The following is a 23,893-nucleotide window of genomic DNA, read 5'->3' as shown; positions in this document are numbered from 1 at the left end:
TTTGCCTTTCCAACGCTATAAGAACACAAGACTCTTCCCTTGGATGATGGAAAAGGAGAATATCATTTACTAAGGGGACTGGGAAATATCCAGTCTCAGTGAAATCTCTAGTTAGGTTTGTGCAGTGGCTAGTGTTTAGGGAGCTGTAGGGATTTTTAAAAATCTACCTTATTTACACAATAAAATACATGCTGTGGGATGGGGGGGTGGGGTGTATATAGACCATGCTGTGCATGATTACTGAAGTACTTTATGAAAGGGCCATTTGGTAGTGATAGACCATGGCTCCTGTGTAAGTTTTGTGTAAGGAAGGCCTGCAAGACTGGCTTCTATAAAATACTGACTCAGATGCATAGTCTTCTTTACAGGCATTTATGCGCTATCACGTTAATAAGCCATATTCACTAAATTAAAGTGCTAAATGCCTTTAAAATTGTAGTTGAAAAACTTTTCTTCCCCTCATCATATTTCTTAATATAATCCATAGGTCACTCTTTATTTTTCTCCCACGTTTTGGTTTGAGAGCTCTTAAAAGTAATATCAAACCTTCATCTTCTAGTTGCTTAAGGCAGAATTCTTGGTAGCACTCCTGCAACTGAAAAAAATATTGTAAACTCCTGCACTCTTCTGATACCTTTTTGGAAATAGCAGCACAGGACATTTTTAGAGGAAACCTCAGACCAGGCCCTGATCCCTCTTGCCCTTCCACAACTCCCATTGGTACAGGATAGAGTCCATGATTGTTAACTATCCAAGTGCACTTGCTGCGAATACAGGGCATTGGCCCCTGGGTAATTCCTTAATCTAGTAATTTTCCAATTACCCAGACTGGGTAATTAAATTATGCCTACCTAATTTCCTCTGTTTTAATTCATCTCTTAAAATTAACTGTTTGGCGTTACTGTGCTCTGTTACCCACAGAGATATGGCCCAGAGAGAGCTGGATTTATGCTAGTGTGCAGTGATTTTCATATACATATATGGCCACATCAGCTGGCTTTACTAAATTCTGTTCCTTCCATTGATTTCAGTTGGACCACTGGCAGGAGCTAGACATGCAGGAATTGACCTTGAAGCAATTTGGATACTTCCAGACAAAAGGTATATATATGGAATGTATTATGCATATATTTATCCATGGCCACCTTATAAATCTCAAAAGAGCATTTTGTGAGGAGAAGTTAGCACTAAAGGTGCCCAGTAGTATCATACTAGTTAAGGGGGGTTGCCAGGCTCCTTATAGTGCAACAATCTTTCAGTGTTCCCAATGCAATAGTATTTCCTATTTTCAGAATTGCTGGGGCAGAGTAGAAAAATATCCTTTGGCCTGCACAAAATCTCAGGCTGAACCAGGATTTTAAAATGTATTTGGAGCCATTCACTACCTTCAGTCGGCACACACATCTCATTGGCATCAACCAAAAGTTCCACAGCAGATGGAGGACAGTGGGTTTATGTCACTTTGGTCATTTTTAGGCTACAGTAATGCAAAGGAGAGGGGGGAAAGGAAATTGGGTTCTTTGTTTTTAGTTTCTTATTCAAAATGGTCTACAATTTAAAAAGCACACTGTGCATGTTGTTGCTGGCAGGGCAGGTTCATTAGAGAGGCCACGGATGGAATGAATAGCTAGAGGGGAGGCTAAACCACCATCTCTCTACCTAGGTACTGATATAGCTTCTGATTTCTGGTACTTACAGGTGATCATTGTGAAGAAGATCGTGCAGCTGCTGCTAATCACCTAGCCTTCTATGAATCAAGGACATTGACCTTAAAATTAATCACAGAGGGAGTCATTCTGGAGCCTAGCATGAGACTGGAGGATGGAGTTATAAAGTGGGATTTTCAAAGGAATAAGGCACCCAGTTCCCATTGAAATTTCCCAGTTCCCATCCGCTCTTTTGAAAATCTCATCCATAAGCAAAAACTTTCTCTTGTTTATTTGTGGCATACAGTGGACCTACTCCTAGTCCCACAGGGAAGTGAATAGGAAGCCATTGGCTTCAATAGGTGCAGGAGCAAGCATTATGTCTTTAGGGTATATTTTTAAAAATTTTAGATAGACCAGATAGTGAAATCTGAAAATGACACGCTGCAATTACTTCATCAAACATCTCTTGAGTGCACAGATTGGAGAGATGCAGTTTAGTTTATCCATTAATTATAACGATGTTTGTATGCAAGCTCTTTTGGTACACTCTAATATTAAAGTGCATGAAAACACAACATATCACCTTTACTTGAACCAGTTAATAGTCTGTGCTTCACAGGTTATGTTTAACACACTCCAACCTAATTTTCCCCTCTGGTTTCAAAACTACCATTGAAAACAAACCCTGAACTGACAAACTCACAGCATCGAGGAGATTGCTAGGTAAAATCTCTACTCTGTTCAGACTGGAGCATTTAACCTAGTGATCTCAGAGCCATGCCAGGAGAATTCAGGTGGGAATGGGAGCCTTACCTCTGATGCATTTGCTTTGTTGGTTTAAGACAGACTGACAACCTTACTTTACCATAGTTGGTGTGTTCATTTTCAAAATCTGGTCATCTTGAGATACCAACATCTATTAATGGAGCAAGGAACTTATATAATTGGCCAAATATGAACAATATATTTTTCTTGAGAGACCACACTTACATTCTAGGGACTTTTATTGAGTTACGTTTTACTAGTCCTAAAACATTTAGCGTTATGCACTTAAAAGATACAGATCATAGGTATTACATCCACAGAAAGTATTTTAGTCAGTGAATGTTCAATGTAGCAGGTAGAGATGAACTTAGCACGTCTTTGAGACTGAACTGGGAACAGACTCTTCAGCCATAAAATGCACTTAACAGTCTATTTAATAGTGGCGAGGTCCTTGAAAATGCAATATCCATGCTAATCTTGCCTTTTTCTAAATCAGAAATAAAAAATAGGTTAGTAAGGTAGAGCCTTCCCCTTCCATTTAAAATGTGACATTTAATCTATTTAAATAACTAAGTAAACTTTATTAATTCAGGATTTGGTAAGCAAGCTGAGAAAGGAGGCACTCCGTAACTTTATTAAGATCACAAAATGTGAGAAGGAGTGTCCTTGGACTCAAGGTTTAATACAATCCCTGTTTACTTGGGCTTCAACAAGATGGGAAAAGCTAGGGCATACGAAAACAGCTCAGCTTCTCCTCTCAATTAAGCAGTGAAATGGCTGAACGTCAAACATACTTTCTTTTACAGAGGTAACAATGTATCCACAATGGAACAGAGCATGAAAGAAGAAATATATTTCCAGTTCAGGAATCCCTTCCCCAAATAAAAGTTCAAGTTCTACAAGCACATGGAGTTGTAGCATTAATGTCAAACAGGAATAGCAACAGCAGGCCAGCTGTGCTTACATACAACTCACAGTGAAGGGTTAAACCCATGGGCACTGGTTTTAATCTGGAGTTTGAGAATTATTTAAATTTAATTACACATAGTAGTAGGTCAACCATGCCCTTCTAACTTGTTTATTTATTTAACTAGTAATTATTATAGCACAATACCAATCATCTCTCAGGCGGATTATGGTAAAGATTAAAAAAGAGTAATAAGAGAAATTATAAAAGTCAAGGTGCAAAATAACTGTGGCTAAACCGCTGTTTAAAAGGAAACAATCAGTGTGGTGGTTTTCAGTGTTCCAGCTTTTTTGACCAAAGGCGTGTGGCATACAGACAAATACTTACAATTTTGACAGTGTTGAGGGCCCAGTAAAAGGTCTAACTGAAAATGTCTCTACAGTGTGTTTTCCCACTCCCTCCTGCGTCCCAGCTCAGTTATTAAATCCTACATGAGCTGGAAAGCAACTTTTTATAGCTACAGCTTCTTCCAAGCCTCTTTCCCTCCTATCTGCTAAAGGAAGGACTTTTCCATCATTCAAATTGCATTTCATTCTAGAGTTATGGAACACATTAGCGATATTTGTGTTTCGACTATGCAGGTTTACGTCAATTGTAATAGCTGTAATTAAAAAAAACAAAACAAAACTAAAAAACCGGCCAGCAAACTCATTCAAACATCATGAGGACGTGAAAAGGGTTAATAGAAACGATCTTCCTGATCATTATTCGTTTCTCTCTCCTGGTAAGAACCAAAATCAAAGCCCGGTTGTCTACTGCCCCGTTGTTATGATGTGTCCTTAATGCCTTTTCCAGTCATTGATCTGGTCAAAGTCACGGCAGAAGTACTAGTGACAGAGACTCGATTTCAGGCAACATGGCCAATACAAGTATTTAGAAAGCATTCAATAAAAAGCTTTCCTGGGGATGTGAATGATTTCACCTTGCAACAAAGGGAGCTAACCTAATTGAACTAATGCACTTGAACTTACAGCAATATAGCCTAACACTCGAATACCAAGCCCTAAGAATTCTATGTACATGTGAAGATAGAGTGCCCCAAAATAAAGAGAAGTTAGGCAATAATATCAATAATCTAAAGATATAGCTTTATTGCTTTCACTGTTGAATTAGGAAGTTACTAACTCAGATACTATGAAGGATGCATGCCATTCTTGGATTTGTTTAACATTGCTCCGCTTTATTTAAGCATAAACTTTGTTATTCTAAACAAGGAATAGCTATCAGTTAATTGTAGAGGCAAAACCATGAAGAAAACAGAAAAAGGAACAGCCAAAAGGAGACAGGGCTGGCTGGCTAGCTAGATTAAAATAGTGCTTTGGCCTATCTATTATTTGCCTGCTCTTCCTCCAACTTTGCTAAATTTGGATCCAAACAGGCAATAGGCAACATTTTCATTGACATCAACCAGAGCTGTTTTTGAAAACAGTATCAGAATTGATAGCATTGTGGCTCAGTCTTGCTGGATCAATAATCTCAGGGAGTGGTGGCTATGGAAATCTCAGTTGAAATTACAGTTTTGTTTAACTCACCGATTTCCATCTGCTATGTACTATGTTAAAGAAGCTATAACATCTGTGGGGATTAACTCTTCACATAGAATTAAAATAATTTTAAAAAGGGGACTGCAAGTTAAATAGCAATTGTTGTTAGTGATCTTTATACTTAGTAGCATCTAATACCATTCCACTTCTAATTTATTTGTTCTTGTAACCAATATATTTTTGAGTCTGAGTTTGTTATAGATTCATGTATTTAGGACCCAGTCAGACATTCCCTAGAGTCCAGGTTCATCTCTTGCACAACTGATTATTTAATTAAGTATCCATATGAGTCCATACAGTTAGCTGGTTTATTAGCTTTTATTGTAAAAATCTGATGCTCTGATAATGTTATGATGTTCTTATCTCTATCTATCTCTATCTTCAGCTAGATTCAGAGATCCAGAGGTGCTCAGAGTTCTCGTGGTTTAGAAACCAATAAGTGGTTTATATGTTCATCTGTAAAAGATCCTATAGTTTCCATCTTCTAATACTTTAAGAACATACTTTAAGTGGGATGATATGCAAAGAGCAGAAATTGCTTCAAATGGCTAAATAACTACAATTTGGTGATATGTTTGTTGCTGAACTCATTTACACTTGGAAGATATATGACTAGGAATAATGACAGGTTTCAGAGTAGCAGCTGTGTTAGTCTGTATTCGCAAAAAGAAAAGGAGTACTTGTGGCACCTTAGAGACTAACAAATTTATTAGAGCAGCTTTCGTGAGCTATAGCTCACTTCATCGATGAAGTGAGCTGTAGCTCACGAAAGCTTATGCTCTAATAAATTTGTTAGTCTCTAAGGTGCCACAAGTACCCCTTTTCTTTTTATGACTAGGAATGGAAGCTATATCCTATCCTATATATTGCATTAGAAAATACTTTTGGGAAGTAGTCAAAAGGTATTTCTGCTGATGGACAAGAACACACTAGTTAAAATACTATTATCACATGTCAAAATTTTTCCAAATTTTGCTTTTTTTGACAAAAAAACCTCATTTTGGGGGGAGGGTTTCCCAGCAGATCTATTTATGTTTGTTATTAATTATTAACTATTAGTAGTAAAAGTAGTAATTACTTTATTATTAATTTACATTATAGTACCATCCAAAGGCCTTATTTGGGTGTGGAGCTCCATTGAACTGTGCTCCAGAGGGATTACATTCTAGAAGACATAAAATAGACACAGGATTGAGGCTGGAGTTACAACATATGACAAAATGAATATGGTGAAGGATTGGCGTAGCTTGTTAGTTACAAGCTTTTTGTTGTTTTTTTAATGTTTTTTAAATTGGGGGTGAGGAATGACAAGAATGAGGAAATAGTGAGAGTAAGGAAATGTCCTACAGGTTGCATGGATGTCCTTGAAAGATTCTCTCCCTCCTCTCCATACTGCCATCTAAGGCCCTGATAGCACAAAGACTTAAGCAGCTGCTTAATTTTATCACCATGAGTACTTCCAATGAGTCTTCACTATGATAACAAAGTTAACTATGTGCATAAGTCTTTGCAGGATTGCTGTTTAAAATTTTAATATTTTATAGTTGTAAATTAAATAAATGAGTTCCAGGTAATATTTTCCTGAAAAAGTGGTTAAGCAAGTGTGTCATCACATTGATAGTTTTACCTGTAGGTCAGGAAAAATGAAGTCTTATATATTTCTTAAAATGTATATGCTGCTCATGAAAGGGTAATTGCCAATATAAATATCTACCTTCTGCAGCATTCAGGCTCAAATCCTATAAAACTCCTCAATTTGAAACTCCATTTCAGTGAGAGTTCTCTGCCTGGAAGGCTTGCAGGGTTGGGCCCTGAAAATCTTACTATCTGTATCTTGTATTATTAGAAGAAATAATCTCTGTTCTGCTAAAACCACTGTCCCAGGAATGAACACACACACAAAAGAGAAAAAAACATTAATCAAGGAAGAAACTTGGAAAATAGATCAATTCATATTACACTGTTGGCAATAGGTAATAGTCATGTGAATCTTGTCTAGGTCTATCCACACAGTAATGTTCTTTAGGTTAAGTTGTCAGGTACCTCAACAGTATTACTGAGGGTAAAGAAATAACTAGAGTATGAAAAATTTGAAAGAGATGGTTGATGGTAGGTCTCTACTTTGCTCCCAAACTGCTCCCTAGATCCTTTCTCCCTGATGCACACAGATCCTCAAGCTGCTCCCCTCCTTTGGCAAAGAACAGGACTCCAGACTGCTCCCAGTAAGGAAGCCAGGACCAGATCTATGGGAGTTGGATGCCTAAATACCTTTGAGGATCTGCACCCCAGTCCCTAGTTGTGTCTACCCCACCAGGCTTTTTTTTGCCAGTAATTTCCCACCATTGTAACATTTCGCCTCCACTAGTTGTGGCAACGGGAGCAGCACTACAGCAGACCAAGTTTTAGGTGGCCTCTAGTTTTTTAAGTACCGTCATAAAGATCTAATCTGAGTACGATAAAACAACAAGGTGCACAAATAGCTGGCAGCCGCCTGAAGCCATAGCTGCGCTAGTGCTGCCCCTAGAAGAGCTGAATGCTCGGTGAACGACAGGTCCTGGTTTTGGCAGTAGACAAGGCCTGTGTGTCGTGCCTGAGGCAGCATTAATGTTATGCTGAGTGTGATTTTTGGCACCTTCTGACATTTACAACCTGCGTACCTTCAGGCCAGGACGCTGTGTGCTAACCTAGATGTTTTGCCTTGAGGGGGGGCCGGGGGTAACAAGCCCAGACTAGGGCAAGAGGTGCCTTGTTAGCACCGGTTAACTAATACGATGCAACCGGCTAGTGCAGAAGAGGAGCACACGATAAACTGGGAAGTTAAGGCCCTGGTGGAGCCTCCTCGCTGGTTCACAGGAGGCCACAGGAGAGCCAGCGGTAGTGCCCGACGCACTGGGCCTTGCAGTGCTCAGGGTTGGTGGGGCTCTGCTTGGCAAGTCATGTGCTTACCCTCGACTCCCCATTCCTCTGGCTGCCCCTTGTTGTCCCCCCGTGTTTCTGACCCCCATTCCCCCAGCTGCCTCCCTCCTAGGGTCCCTGTTCGCCCTCCCTCTCTTCCCCATCCCCGCCCTCAGCCCTACGTCCTCGCGCCCGCGTTCACCGCGCTACGAGGCGCGCGCCCCCCGTGACGCTGCCGGCGCGCGCCCGTCTGCCAGAACCGGAAACAGCTCGCCTCGAGCGCGGAATCGCCGGGGGACGCGCGCGTGACGGTGAGTCCGTCTGTTCAGGGGGATCGGCGGGCTCGCGCAGGAGGGAAGGTGGGGGCGGCGGGAGCGTGCTCCCGTGCGGAGGGAGCGGGAAGCCGCCCTTCCGGGTGCCCCGCGCGGGGCGCTTCCTGGATTCCCAGTGGGCGCGCGTGAGGCGGACCGTGCTCCGCGCGTGCCACCGGGGGCGGGACCTCCGGAGTCGCGGCGGGAGGTTAACGGGGGGCTTGGAGGGTGCCATACGTGCAGGGGGGCGCGCGTGGGGCCCTCTGCCGTGTGACGGGCAGGGGCCCTCCGCAGGGTCCCGGGGACGAAGGGCTGGCTGGGAGGGCACGATCCTGTCCGACGGGGGCGCACGCCCCGCAGTGCAGAGCCCTGAAAGGGGAAGGGGGGTGACAGGAGGAGCGTGAGGGCGGGGCGGGTTGCCGTTGGGCTCAAAGAGGAGTCCGCTAACGGCGCTGAGAAGTGGGTGTGGGTCTGTCCTGGTGGGGACGGGGTCCTCTGCATACCGAGTAGATAGAAAATCGACCCATCATCGGAGAAATCAACAGATTGAAACATATTATTGGTAGCCTTTTCCTCTGACCATGCTGAGCAGCCCCTGGATTTCATCACAGTGCTCATTACATGCCTGATGATGACACCACACTCAAACATATGGGGGGCCCACTCGTTAGAGGCCATTAGTCTAGGGATCGTGTCCGAGCCTTTTTCTTCCTTTGCCTTTTTTATTAAAAAATATTTGTCTGAAACTGCCGTCTTTGTTCGAGAGCATCAGCGGCTTCTTCCTCTCCTTTCTAGTCGTACCTTTATTTAGGGAGTCACAATGGGAAAGGACTGGAAATGGCTCATACAAAATTATAACTGTGCTTGAACAAAACTCATCCATTTCTGTTTACATGGGTCCAAGCCAATAGATTTTCTTGGGATAGGTCCCAGAGGCTTGCTGTCTTGACCCGTGTTTTTGCCTGGTCCATTTATAAATGAACAGTATTTCATAAGATAGCACAGAGAGAAATCAATAATTCATCACTAGCAAAATACAACCCTAATTTGACAATGTAGCTTAATTTTTTCAGTCATGGTGGTTTGTGAGATATCAGCACTGAAAAAACATTGGGATTCCATTTTGCCTTTTGACCCCTCCGCTTCATTGTAATGTGATTTTAGTGGCTGCAATATCAAGAACGGAGATCTAGAACTAACACATTCTACTACGAGACCTTGTAATCATAGCCTGACTGCAGAGAGTATAAAACATGGGTCTATAAAACCATGCTGGTATTGAAATGAGTGTCAGGATAAGGAAAATGATAATCAGAATGACTAGATTTGATAATGTGGGTGTCACCTATTTTATAACGTGTGTTCAGTTTTTTTGGTGGTGTTGAATGTGATTGAATGATTTCACAAAATGCCAAAATTATTATTGCACCTCAGCTGCAATTTCCTCTCTGGTCAAGGGTTTAGAGACTTTTGGTGCTGCTGCTGACATTTTAAGTGTTTCCTTTTCTACATGTGACAGGAACTTCAACAGTCTAATGAAGTTAAAGTTTTACTTAACATTCAGTAACAATAAAAATATTAATGACAACAAACTGAGGTCTAAAGTTTCATGGCTTGGCAAAACAGAGAAACACTGTGGTGGAACAGTGCAAGTGCTTTCAGGCCTAGTACCTTTTCTTAAGCATTCATCCTGAACTGGTAATCAGAAAGGAATTAATTTTTTTTCTGAGTCGTAACAGCATTATGCACCTGCACCCAGTCAGGTGGCAGATTCCTGTTCAAATCTCCTCATCAGGTCTCCTCATCAGGCAGAGGAGGGACTTAAACCAGGAGTCTCCCACATCCCAGGTGAGGATCTTTAGCCCAGTGGTTAGGGCAATAAGTGAGGTCCTCCTTTCTCCCTTCCCTCCAGTCATTTTGTGAAGTTAGGTCGTCTCTGAGCACTACTGGATTGGGCCCGACACACAGTTTAGGCAGAGGAACACCTATCTTCCCCCTGATTTGTGGATCACTTAGTTGGGAGATTTGCCTCCAAATGCTCAGAGGCAGGAATGTAGGTGCCTAGGGAACTTTTACTGCAAAAATTTAGGTGCCGGGTCAGTTTAGGTACCTACAGGGTTAGACAGAAGCTGAGCAGGAGTTTGTGGATTGCAGTGGTGCCTAAAAATGGGACTTGGGTGCCTGAGTATATTTGTGGCTCCCACCATAGGTGTTTTGTATTGTTACTGCTACTATTTATTTTGCTTCCTATACCTATGCAACACTTTCCTTATCAAAGTATGATGTGTTCTGTGCTTCAAGGAGCTTAAAGTCTAGCACAGTCAAAACACAGGGTAACAGTTTAGGTAAAGGAAGATATGGAGCGATTATTAACAAGGAAGATAAAGTAGTATGGAATTCTTTAAGAACTGGGTTTTAAGAAGGAGAGAGAAAGAGGGAACTTGATAGACAAGAAAAGGGAGATTGTTCTAATAATAGGGAACTGTACGAAGGACTGCGAAGGCAAGAGTGGCAGCAGCAGATGACAGGAGCAGGAGAAAATGAGAGTCTAGATGTAGGCTAGGATGGAGTTATTTAGGACTTTACAAATATCTTAAATTTGATAGATAAAAGAGAGGAAGCCAGAAAAGGGATTCATGATGGGGGCAGTTGTACAGCATGGTTGGAGGTGAAGATTACTTGAGCAGTGGTGTTTTGAATAAACTGGACCGAGGGTGCCTTAGGGAGGAGAAGCTCATTGTTATCCATATCAAGGTGAGAAATAAAGATGGGTTTTAGCTGGGATATAGAGATTTTGGTGTAGAAAGTTTCACCCTGCATATCTTCTGTGGAAGGAGTCTGTGATGGGTAGAGTGCCTTAAGTGGGAGGCGTGGTCCCTGGTTCCTTTTTGAATTTAAAACTGGTGTAAAAGAAGAAAGTAAAACTCACCTGCTGTGACTGTTACACTTTCCCCCTCTGCAGGTAACATTTGTAATCCCTGTTTATAGAAATGGACTTCATGTTTTAATGAAACTTTATAGCCTGAGGGCCTAGTTCAGCCCTGGTTAGTATCAGACTCGTGGGGCCAAAAGTAGGTTGGCTTCGGAGTAGTAGTACCCACATATACCAGGACTGAATTTAATCCTGTGTTTCCAGGATATTAAAGATTTATTTATTTTGTTTGCTATAAAAAAGGTGAGGAATCTTAAACTGAAATGAAAGGCCTGGAAATGAAGGAATAGTTTCTCTTAGTTGGGGCAATGCTTTTCACACCTTTGCCTGATGGGATAGCTGTGGAATGTATATAAGAACCCAAACTAAAGCCAGAGGCTTCTCATTCTCATTGCTTTCCTGTGCTGTGTGGAGTTGCCTCTCAGGGAGACTGCAGAAAGACATGAGTTCTCATCCTCATAATTGAGTAAAAGAAAAAAAAAAACATATAATACTTTTTCTTTCATGTTCTCTTTAATAAATATGTCTTATGTAGCAAACTTCATAATTTGTCTCAGAACTTTGGAATTAAACAAGGTACTCAACATAAGTCATCAGAAGCTGTTAAAATTTTTCTCTCCTTTAACTCTGTGGAGGAAGAGAAGGAACAAACAAATGGGAACATTGCTGACATTTTAAAGATGAAGTGTTTTTTAAATAAATACTTGTTGGGATCTTAAATATTTATCCAAATACGTAGATGGGCTTAAAACTCGGCATTTTGTAATCAATTCCTCTTTGCTTCGTAGGATCTCAGGTTAGTTTTCTTCTGATGGAATCGATTATGTTATAAATACCTAGTAAAGGGCAAGGGATGCAGCCTCTTGCTTAAATTTAGATGTTAATGGATATCATCAACCAAGTAAACACATTTTAGAAGTCAAAAGGATTATTTGTAACTTTAAGACTTCAAGTGTATCTGAAATCCTGACTTTTTTGTATATGTATATTTTAAAAAAATAGGATTTATTTATTTTAGTGAAAGTCTCAGTTGTTTTTAAAATATTTTTGTAAGAGACTAGAGCCTGATCCCGAAAACAATTAGTACCCAGTTGTGTAGAGTTTGCTGCTGTTAGTAGTCCTGTTAATGTAAATGGGACTACTCATTTCAGTAAGCTCTACTTCTGGGCATAAGTGTTTGCAGAGTCAGGCCTGTATTGAGTACTGGCGCAGTGACATTAATCAAACATCCATTCTTAGCCTAGTCATCATGTAAGCAAAAGATAATGCAGTAGAAAAAGTGGTTAAATGTCACACTATCAATTATGTGTTTGCTATTGCTCATTGTTTGATAGTCAAGGAATTTGAGGAATTGTATAAAAATCCTTGAATATTTTTGCAGGATTTCAGTAGTAAGTAAGTTATTGAGCTGCTTATGGATATGAGCAACCTCAATATTTTCCCTCCTCAAACTAAAACACTGTAACAGGAAGTTTTTCAAATAACAATAATCATCCATAAAGAAACCACACTCCACCTGTATGTATTACATATACAGTCCTCAACATACTAAGGACATGAGTCTAATAATGTGTATGTGTGTACAACATAATGTTGGTTTGAGATCTGGGTTCCTCTCAGTAGTTTGAAATCTTGCACTCTTTCTTTTTCTTTTGCCAGAACCCTAGACAGCTTGTGGCTCAGAAATGGGAGAAGATATTTCTGTGTAGCGTTTGGTTTTATGCTTAGAAACTTTTCAGTGCTTGGAATAAACTGTCTAATCGCAGCATGCAGAAAAAAGCAATATTGCAACATCACATTTATAGTGTGGGGTAGAGTGAGACTATCATCAGTGTCACTAAATTATGATAGGACTCCAAATGCAAGAAGGAACAGAAAAATAGGCAGAGCTACAATAGACTTTGTTTTCTTGTTTTCAGGTACCTTTGACTTGGTTTGAAGATCAGCTATGGAAAAATGGAGCTTAATAACAATTACTGTCTTACTAGGACTTATTGTACGCTGGTTGGTATCATTTGGTTCTTATTCAGGTAATGTATATTCACAGTCTACAAAACAAATATATAAAGATGAATTGCAAAGCTTTTGTTAAGAGTTAAAAACTTGTTTGTAAGGTCTCATACACGGGAAGCAGTATAAGGCCATATTATAGTAGCCACTGTGCCTCCCTACAGTTCTGCCATGGCAGCGCTTTAACATGCCTTGTGTGGTCATGGCGCTGCGCCGGGTGAGCTCTCTCCCGGCGCTCTTAAAAAAAACCACCTCCATGAGGGGCATAGCTCCCAGTGCTGGGGCACTGTCTACACTGGCACTTTACAGTGCTGAAACTTGCTGCGCTCAGGGGTGATTTTTCACACTGCTGAGCGAGAAAGTTTCAGCGCTGTAAATTGCCAGTGAAGATAAGCCCTTGAGACTCTTGAGCTGCCATTTTCTCTGGATTTAGTAATGAGCAACATCACAGTCACCACAACTAAAATGCTGAAAAAGCTATTCCATTCTAATCCCCCTATTTCTGTTAATCCTATTTCACAATGTCCCCCACTAAAATATGCTAGAAGGAATAAAAGAACAGCCAGCTTTCCTTTCCTACACCTTAGATAGTATAGTAGTTGCAGAGTAGCACTACAGCCTCATAGTACAGTTGGTCAATCTTGCTCTTCAAGCCTTACCACAAGTAAATTGTTCATTTAGTTAAAGCTGTACTGGTAGTAATGAAGGAAGGGTTAGATTTTTACACCCATCATCCATATGTGCCTGAATGTGTTATGAGATAAATCACAGTTGTATCATTTATTGGATCCATTTCTTCCCCTCCACCCCCACCTCGTGCTGCCTGCAAAAGAACTAACAAGTCTTTTCAAGATCTCCTGATGGCTCTTCTAAATTGGCTGTTGGAAGCATCAGTCAATTTGTACAAAGTTTGCTCTTTACTCCTTTGGTTAAATGCATAACACTTCCAATACCTGCGTGCCAGGAGAACCACAGGGCAAGTCTGGGATCAACCCCTAATTTCTTTTAAGGTAGCTTAGAGCCTCACATTAAAATCACAAGAATTGTCCAATTTTTTTTGTGACTAAATTGATGGATGACTTTTTGGTTTCATTTACTTAGAGTGATCACTTGAAGTTAAACTGAAAATTTTCAAGCATGATTGTTTGATTTCATACTTTTTAGTAAAGATAGTTGACTTGAGTGTTTTCTAAAGATCTAAATTTGAAACTTTTCTGTTTTGTAGATAGCTTAGGTCTTTGAGAATTCATCTATTTAAACATACACACGAAATGTAATAACTTTTCTATTGCCACCATTGTATTAACTTTTTATGTTGCTGTGCTGGATGCACTCACCCTGTTGGATGGACACTGTTAATTAGATTTTTTTTTTTTAAATGGACTAATTCCAGAATGATCCAAGTTCTGAGAGAGTACCCTTTAAATACTGTTTTGAGTTTTAAAAATTTCCTTAATTTTTTTCATAAGGATTTTGTTGTTCCTTATTTTATCCTTACGAAAGGATTTTCAGCAAGGGAACTGAGTAAGGCCTAAATCCAGGAAAGTATGTGTTTTACTTGAATAATGTGAGTAGTACCATTGATTTTAGTAGGACTGTTTGTGTACTTGTTGGATCAAGGCCTAACTGACTATTCAGGGGAAACAGTAAACCTGATTATAAACCAGTGCTGTCAAATGCATAAAGTACATTGGAAAAAATAGATGTTTTTACGGAATGTCATTTTCAGGATGATGGAGTCCCTTTACTTTGCTTTGTCACTATTGCTCAGTGAACTCACACACTTGATCAAGAGATTAAAAGTAGTTGTTTGTTGCTCTCTGAAGCAGACTATTAATGCTGATTCAGCATAGTTCAGAATCCTGTGGCATGAATGACCAGACACAAGGAGGTTATTTCCACTCCCATTAACTATACTAGTGTTCTGTTGCTACATCGTTTTATTTATCTTGTTGCTTGTCTTGTGATGCCTTTTTGAGACATTGCTAACCTTGTTGAGTTAGGGTTATGTTTGGGAGAGGACAAATAACTAATGCATGGCAGTGAAGGTTACCATCCAAGGCGGCATGGTCAAGGCTAGTTGGTTTTAGACAATCAGAAAAAAGTCATTTATAGTACATTTAGAGTCTAAGGACCAGATTTTGTCTTCTGATACATTTGCAAAGCTGCCATTAAGTGAGTAGATGCCAACTGTGTGTACCTGAAGGCAGAATTAGGCCCTTGAAACCTCAAACTTGCAGGCAGCAATAAAACTGAACAAAGGAAGTGTTGATTTAAAGTACCTGTATCTAGTATCTGGTGCACTTCTTATAAGAATGGAAAATTGGAATGCATGTGAACAACAATATATTTTTCTTAAATTCTAAATCCTAGTTGGCTACATATCTGTTGCCAGCTTCAGAAAGGTGCATTAATTACTGTGGTAGGATTCATTTTGCCTTTCTTGAGTAAAGATTCCAATAGTTGACTTGTTCTTCTGGGCTGGCTTTAGAGCAAGCTAGTATTTAACAAAATGTGAGTACCAATTCCTGAGCTAGCAAATTACTTAATTCACCAGCTAGCTGAATATAGAAAGTGGGTTTGACTATGGATTAGGAACTAGTTTGCCATTGCTAAAATGATCTAATTCCCTTTCTTCACCTCTTTTGAAAATCCACAAAAATCTTAAAATGGTTAGAAAAATCTGGTTAATACCATTCCTTATATTTAGTAAATTCTGTGACAGATTATTTCTGTCCAATAGATTTGTCATTCCAGGGTGGGCATTGATGAGGTTTTTACTCCCTGATGACCTGACCTGTTTGGGATCCTTTTATCTGAACAGCTCTTATTATAGAAATAATGTACTCTCTTTCTGTAACCACAAACAAATCACATATCTGTGCTTGTGTGAATCCCACAAACATAGATCATGTGAAAGAATTATAGATGGATTTCCTATATCTAAAAGAAACTCTTCAATCTCCATGAGGTTAGAGTCAATATCTTAGTGAAAGAAACTGTCTTCCTGGTTTCTGTTCTCAACAGGTAATCACAAGATAAAGGCAGTGAATATTATGTATACAATGGCTGCATAATGTGGGACTACCACAGTTAGACCACTTTGAGGAACTTGTTTGTGAACAAACCTATAAAGACTGCATTGATAAAGATTTTTCATGGCATACTGAACTAACTTCCCAAGAGCCTTGTAAATGTTGTATGTGTGTAAGAAGCTTCCTTTGACTTTGGTTATCACTCAGAGCTACTACATAACAATCATTCAATTGAAAGATGTGGGGGAAAAAAGATTCGAGTAAACAAAAATGGAGCATAGACAGTCTGGTAATTCAGAAAGCTTTGTAAAAATGAATTTTTCTTCTCAACCCACTCCATATATGGTGCCATTTTAATGGAATTATATTACATCGTACATTAGAAATAAGTAAACTACTAACAATGTTAATTCTCTGTTAAGAACTGTGGGGGAAGGGCAATTTGTACAAAGGTGAAGGATAACTTCATTTGCTGTTTTATTTCAGAAAAAGTATTAGGCATATTCACACACTACAAATGTATAAGAATGCAGTAATCCTACATGGTCTTATTTCTGAGAAAATGCAACACTTTTCATGCTATACTTGATAACATTACCAATGACTTTATGAAATGATCAGGCTACTGCATCTTTTTCTTGAAAATTGTATAAGTTGATAACTGCTCATCTCAGAAATATTCATAACACCAAAAGAATACTTGTACTATGTTACATATGGATGTTTTTATAGGAAACATGATGCATTGTTTGTTCTGTCCCAATTTTAGATAATAATAAAGCAATGTACCCAGAATAAGTATGATATTAATTTCCAGATGCATTCTTGGAGGAAAAGCAGTGTCAGAAACAAAAAATAAATGTGTAAGCACTTTTTGCCATCTCTTGCTTTCTTAGGTGCAGGAAAACCACCTATGTATGGAGACTATGAAGCTCAGAGGCACTGGCAAGAAGTTACTTACAATCTACCCATCAAGGAATGGTATGTATCACTTTTAAGTTTCAGCCTACGATGTGTAATGAAAAAAATCAACTTTAAGGTGCATAAAAGTAAGACTTGAGATTTTTAAATCTATTCAAAAGCTTTTTACCGTTCTCTGAACTACTCTAAACAACCTGCCTCTCCCTATTCTTAGATTGAGACATTATTTTTGCTTAAGAAATGTGGAAGTGTTCAGAACTTAAATTTGATTTGTTAGATTTTTGTATATAAAACAGAAAAGTTTGACAAGCAATAGTCTAAGAATGCAGTAAAGATGCAAAGAATGTGCTATGTCTTAGCTCATCCTGTGTAAAAGTAATAATATGAGCAACTGCCATTGGAACTACAGGAGACCATAGTCTTCAAGTTTAAAATATATATCTTCTATATCTGTTGAATGAGGGTTTTCTGTTAAACAAAACAGGCCCTTGGGTACTGATAATATTTCAGAAAGTGTATGTTTTATATCATCTGGCTCATAACTTCATGTATTATAGCAGTGTCTGTTGTTTGTAAGTAATTAACAACATCATACTCTGGAATCTGCACCCTTGCGAAGACAGCCCACTTGTATTAATTTTTGGGGACACCAGGAGATTAGTATCTCAATTGATATGTTCAATGGCTGAGTCGTGGAAGATTAAGCCTTGTTTTGGATAGGAGGGAAATGTCCACTATGGAAGGTTGCTACACTCCAACGTGTAAAAGAACTGTTAAACTACAAAGGTTAAGAATCTGAGTAATTTTGGTAGCACTCATTTAAGTTTACTATCTAGTAGAACTGTCCATGCAGCAACAAATGAGTTGCAATACAAATTTGTTTTGCCTAGCTACAGGGAGACGTTCTCTGAAGTTGCCGAGCTCCTAAAATATCTCTTGATATTTTCATAAACTTAAATTCTAATTTAATATTAGATATACATGTACATGTAATTTTGCTGTGTTCCATGTTTATTCCTTTTGTTCAGAAACAAAGTATATTTAAAAAATTGCTGCAGTAAACCACAGTATGATTTGTATATAGTTTCCTTGCATGAGATTTCTCTGAGCCAGAGGCTAGAATTTAAATCTTTGTGTTTTTTCCTGTCTTTCTCTAGAACTCATGCATATTTATCCAAGGCTACGTTAATGACATCCTGTCTTCTTGTATTACTAGTTAAAAATGTGGCAATTGTTACTTTGTGCTAAGTATCAGCTGATACATGTACTGTTTTCCCATTGAAATACAAGTTTAGGGAAGGATAAGAGTAAAATACACAAAGTAACTGGGAAGCTTACTGGTGAATTGTGGAATATTAAAATCTATGTGAAAGAGCTGAACTGTCTTGGCATGAGAAATCTTGAGAGGTAGGAGAAGAAGCAGAGATGCATCTTAAAGAAATACGATTTATCATCAATTGTTCATAAGATACTCCAGGCAGCTTATAAGGAATTCAAGAAACATCATTTACTGTAATAAATGTCAAAAATTGGCTGCATTGGAGTGGGTAGACTGGAAAAGCCAAGAACTTGCCCCTTGGTAATTATAAAAGACTAGTCAGTCTGTTTCATTCTGAGATTTAAAGAGTCAATGTCTTATTTTTATAACTTTTTTTTATTTTCCTTGAATTAAACCTTCCTCCTTGCATCTGGAAGATGTGGCTAAATTCTAACAGCTGCCAGCCTTCCACAGAAACATTGAAAAACCAGAATTGTAGGCAGGAAAACCCTTCCCTTGTGTACCCTCACATATTATCCTTCAGAGTTTTCTTTCTGAGGTAGAACTAGGTGAAGTGGTTATTGCTGACATCTCTGATCCAGGTTCATGACCTTGTGTCAGCTATTTAGAAGGTATTACTTTAATAACTCAGTTATATCTGCTGTCAGATTTCCTTTAGGCCTTTGTTTCTTCTACATACTGGTAGAATTACCCAGATCTGAGTGTGATCTCCCTCTGTATGAAACTCCAGTTTGTGTGTATATATGTTCTTGTATGTCTGTCTGTCCCAATTGCTTATGATATACTTTTTAACCTAAAAGTATGGGGTACAAGATTCAGATTTCTCCAACAGTCGCTGTCATGTTTCATAAAACGCAATCTAGTATCAAAATCCTACTTCATTTGTCATTTACTAATTCCTGTCACTGATGATGAAAAGCAAGAGTCTGCCCTCAGACTTTAACAGCAACTCAAGACTAGGGTATTACTCATTGTCTCTGTGTGAGGAATACCTACTGATGTCCCTAAGATTTCCTTGTGTAGAGGAAAGCAGAACTGGACCCAATATCCCGTATGTAGATCAGAGAAGGTGCACTCTTCTTTACAGTAGTTCTGTGTAAGCTCTCTACCTCCTTGTTTCACTCAGAGATGACACAGTCCAGTGTTTGGAAGAAAACATTGTGTCCCCAAGTAACCAATTGTGATGTCACAAAAAATGGACATAGCAAAATGAATGTGTCAGGAGAAGCAGTCTTGATCACAAAAAGGTTTCTTCACACCTATATCATACTGGGGCTCATCAGTGAAATAGAGTGCTACACCTGACTATTCAATGAGATTTAGGTACTATATTTTAACAAACTAATACATATGTCTGTGTCATAAATATAAAAGGAAGGGTAATAACCTTTCTGTATACAGTACTATGAAATCCCTCCTGGCCAGAGGCAAAATCCTTTCACCTGTAAAGGGTTAAGAAACTAAGGTAACCCCGCTGGCACCTGACCCAAAATGGCCAATGATGGGACAAGAGTCTTTCAAATCTGGAGGTGGAGAGAACAAAGGGTTTGGTCTGTCTGTGTGATGCTTTTGCTGGGAACAGATCAGGAATGCAGCCTTACAACTCCTGTAAAGTTAGAAAGTAATCTAGCTAGAAAATGCGTTGATTTTCTTTGGTTTAATGGCTTGTAAAATAAGATGTGCTGGAGGGAATGTATATTCCTGTTTTTGTGCCTTTTTGTAACTTAAGGTTTTGCCTAGAGCAATTCTCTAGGTTTTGAATCTGATTACCCTGTAAGGTATTTACCATCCTGATTTTACAGAGGTGATTCTTTTACCATTTCTTTAATTACAATTCTTCTTTTAAGAACCTGATTGATTTTTCATTGTTCTTAAGATCCAAGGGTTTGGGTCTGTGTTCACCTGTACCAATTGGTGAGGATTATTATCAAGCCTTCCCGAGGAAAGGGGGTGTAGGGCTTGGGGAACATATTTTGGGGGAAGACGTCTCCAAGTGGCCTCTTTCCCTGTTCTTTGTTTAAAACGCTTGGTGGTGGCAGCATACCGTTCAAAGACAAGGCAAAGCTTGTACGTTGGCGAAGCTTTTAACCTAAGCTGGTAAGAATAAGCTTAGGGGGTCTTTCATGCAGGTCCCCACATCTGTACCCTAGAGATCAGAGTGGGGAAGAAACCTTGACAGTCTGTATATGCAAATATTGGGTATTGTATTGAAGGAAACGTATACGTTTTCTTTATAGGATCTGTTTAAATAATTAGCTTTATGGCTACTTGTCTGCAGATGTTTTGCTGGCTTTGGCTCTGCAGGTTATTGAGCCTTCTACGAAAGTGTGACTTTGCCCATCATGGAGCTAAATATGACAGTTGTGTAATATGTGAATTCAGTAAGGTTCACAAAGCATGTGAAAGGTGGCTGCATACATCTTTATGAAGTAGGAGGGTTCTCCTGTCTCCAGTCAGGAACAAAACAGGTGAGCTGAAGAGTCCTCTAAAGGTATAAATGGGCTACCTAAGCCCAAAGAATAGAAATTGAGAACCTTAATATAAGGAAAACCTCTCTATAGCTGAGGTCAAATCAATATTCTTTAAAAACTGCCTTTTCTTTGAGCTCTGTTAAGTCCGTGTTCTCTTTTTGTGGTTGGGCAAACTTTCTATTTCAGCCTTCTGCTGGAATAGCTCCTGGATCTGAAAAATGTAGTTCATGATTGTGGATGGAGTTGGGGATGATCCTATCAAATCAGGAATTGTGGGCTTTGGCGGATGTGGGGAGCTCATTTTGTACAAGCATCCTATGGCTCAGTAGGTTCTGGATCCCTCCAGCTTGGCTCCATGTAAAGGAATTTTATTCCTCAATGAATATGCTTAGTTGGGTGTAGAGCCAACATCTCTTGCAGCTTCTTACAGTCTTCAAAGTTGCCAGCAAATGTATATTGAATCCTTTGTTGGTTTTGTTTTAGTGTTTGCAGTTATTTCTAGTAAAACAAAACAAAAATCCCAATGGGCAATATTTAGTTCCTATGAATGTTTGACTATATAGTAGAGACATGGTTGGCTTAATGTGCAAACTCTTTGTAACTTCATTTCAGGCTAATGTTGGAATCCTAGATCCATTTTTAAGTTTTCTTTTGTTTTTCAGGTACTTCAATACCAGTGACAATAATCTGCAATACTGGGGCCTTGATTATCCACCTCTTACTGCTTATCACAGTCTCTTGTGTGCTTATGTGTAAGTTAATCATTTTAGGATTATTTTAAATGCTTGCTATTGGTGGAGAATGAAAGAAAAAACAAATGCATTCTCCCCCTCCTCCCAGAGGAGAGGAACAAAACAAATGGCAGGGATTTGCCTCTTTGGTATAGTTCACTTATTATGTGCAATTATGGAGCCAGAGAAACAATAGAATAGATGTGGCATTATTACTTCAACTCTCTTACTTCAAACCTGATCCTGGATTTGTTCCACATTGAAATCAATTGCGGGACTTTGCCTATAACAGGACTGCAGGATCAGTTCCTCTTTTATTCCAGTGCCTCCAGTGGGTGCAGATTCCATTTTAGCCGATGGGTCATAGTTATAGCTTCCTGAATAAGTCATTTAGGATCAGCGATGCACATAGTAAGGCATGTCAGAGATTGTTTCCAGCAAATGGAAAATTAATCTTGTATTGAGAACCCAAGTGGCATTTAATGAGTGGATCCTACGTGATACCTTGTAAATATAATTCTGTTATTGGGATGTTCTTCCTGTATGGCCGTTAACCAGTATTAGAATAGCTTTTAGAAAATTGGAGTGTTCTGTTCAGGGGCAGACAGAAAAAGGGTGCTGCAGGTCAGGTTAAGATGCACTGGCCGAGCTATGTGGGGAAAGTTTGCTTCACATCTGTCTGCACTATGCCTACTTTCTGTTAACACTTAAAAAAAAATCACAAGTTAGCTTTTAGTTTGAGAAGTGCCGAATGACAGTAATAGAATTAAATTATAGTAATAGAATTAAATCTTTATAAGCACAAGATAACTATTTACAGTTTTTGTATTGCTGATTAGCAGCTAAATATGATAAAATAAACTGCTCTAGTGATGAGGAAACCCCTTCCCTGGTCACTATTGCTTTTGATAAAGTTTGCCTCATTTATCTTAATCCTCTGAATATGTCTCTGTGCATATCATTTTTATTGCTGAAAAGAACGTAAAGGGAAATGAGAACTGTCTACATTTTGATGTGTCTATACTTTGTTTTACAGTGCAAAGTTAATAAATCCCGATTGGATTGCTCTCCACACATCCCGTGGGTATGAGAGTCAGCCACATAAGTTATTCATGCGTGCAACAGGTAGAAAAATTGCATTTCCTTAACATGATCTTATATTTTTTTCTAGCTCACTAATTTAGCACATTTAATTTGGCATCCCTTGTTGTGGTTGGTGTTTTTTGTTTTGTTTTGGTCAATTTCTGCTGCAAAACTGACTGATTTGAAGGTACTGCAGGTCTGGCACTGTTAACTAAGCCTCTGTGTCTTCAGTTCTGCTCACACTTGTGAAAGTAGCACAATCTTTGCATTGAACTGATTTTAGTAACAACTTTAAAAGGATACTTTCCAGTAGTTTGGGTCTCAAATTTAAATTTTAAAGGTGACCTGCAAAGGATTTTTTAAAATGAATTCGTAACCTTTCTAGTTCTTTATGATGCCTAAAGAAGGCCTGAAGGTTTTATTTTTTTAAATTCTGCTTTCTTTTTATCTTGGAAGTATCAAGTGTATCAAGACTGGCCTTTAATGAATTTGGAGAAGGAACTCTTAGGTGTTTCAAGGATATTTACTGTGACTTTTCATATCTTAATTGGAGGGGCACATATTTAATCTTTATAACTAAGACAACCTTTCTCCAAAATGGCAGGTTCCAGAGTAGCAGCCGTGTTAGTCTGTATCCGCAAAAAGAAAAGGAGGACTTGTGGCACCTTAGAGACTAACAAATTTATTTGAGCATAAGCTTTCGTGAAGTTAGCTGTAGCTCATGAAAGCTTATGCTCAAATAAATTTGTTAGTCTCTAAGGTGCCACAAGTCCTCCTTTTGTTTATCAGCCACTGGAATTAAATAGCTGTTAACAAAAACATGCAAAATCAAAGTGTTTTAAACAGTGTGATTAAAAATCTCAATCACTTTTCTGACCATATCAGGCCTTTGAACAGCCTCTATAATGAAAACGTAATGTAGTATATTTGGACTCCATTAAGATAGCGAATAATTTCATTTCTTCTCATGGACATGTTAGTGGGACAGCTGCTGATGTGGCCAGTGGCTTCTAGCAAGTGAAGAATACTGGGAGTAGTGATGTGACAGTAGCCATAAGGCAGCCAAATCACCCCATTATTTTTTAAAGTTTAGTTATACCTTTTGCTTCACATGGCAGTGCAGAGTCCTATAAAATAACTGTGCTGGGTGAGTATCCTTATTCGCTGACTATATTGAGCAGAATCTGATGTTCATCAATAGCATTTTCTTGTGTTGCCCACAAACCTTTCAATGTGGTTTCTAGTAATTGATTATATTTAGAAAAAAATCACTAGGATGAAATTACCCTTGAAATGGTCT

At 39.0% G+C, this 23,893-nt stretch overlaps 1 protein-coding gene across 4 annotated transcripts in view; it reads left to right on the top strand.

Moving 5' to 3' along the window:
• Nucleotides 1–8,022: 8,022 nt before the first annotated feature.
• Nucleotides 8,023–23,893, top strand: part of ALG6 (ALG6 alpha-1,3-glucosyltransferase) — a 37,090-nt gene continuing 21,219 nt past the window's right edge. Inside the window, exons 1-6 of one of the 4 annotated variants that reach the window (XM_038412398.2) lie at nt 10,040–10,184; nt 10,738–10,885; nt 12,983–13,093; nt 17,005–17,089; nt 21,442–21,531; nt 22,547–22,635. In XM_038412398.2, coding sequence (XP_038268326.1) covers nt 13,012–13,093; nt 17,005–17,089; nt 21,442–21,531; nt 22,547–22,635 — 346 coding nt within the window. In that variant the 5' untranslated portion in view covers nt 10,040–10,184; nt 10,738–10,885; nt 12,983–13,011. Of the gene's footprint in view, nt 8,132–9,953; nt 9,980–10,039; nt 10,185–10,737; nt 10,886–11,452; nt 11,530–12,982; nt 13,094–17,004; nt 17,090–21,441; nt 21,532–22,546; nt 22,636–23,893 lie in introns of those variants that run through there. The other 3 variants (XM_038412399.2, XM_038412400.2, XM_043490914.1) reach the window with 3 other exon arrangements.

Source organism: Dermochelys coriacea, chromosome 8 (assembly GCF_009764565.3).
Source record: "Dermochelys coriacea isolate rDerCor1 chromosome 8, rDerCor1.pri.v4, whole genome shotgun sequence".
NCBI lineage: Eukaryota > Metazoa > Chordata > Testudines > Dermochelyidae > Dermochelys > Dermochelys coriacea.
The sequence above is the reverse complement of the archived record's forward strand: the minus strand, read 5'-3'. Positions and strand labels throughout refer to the sequence as shown.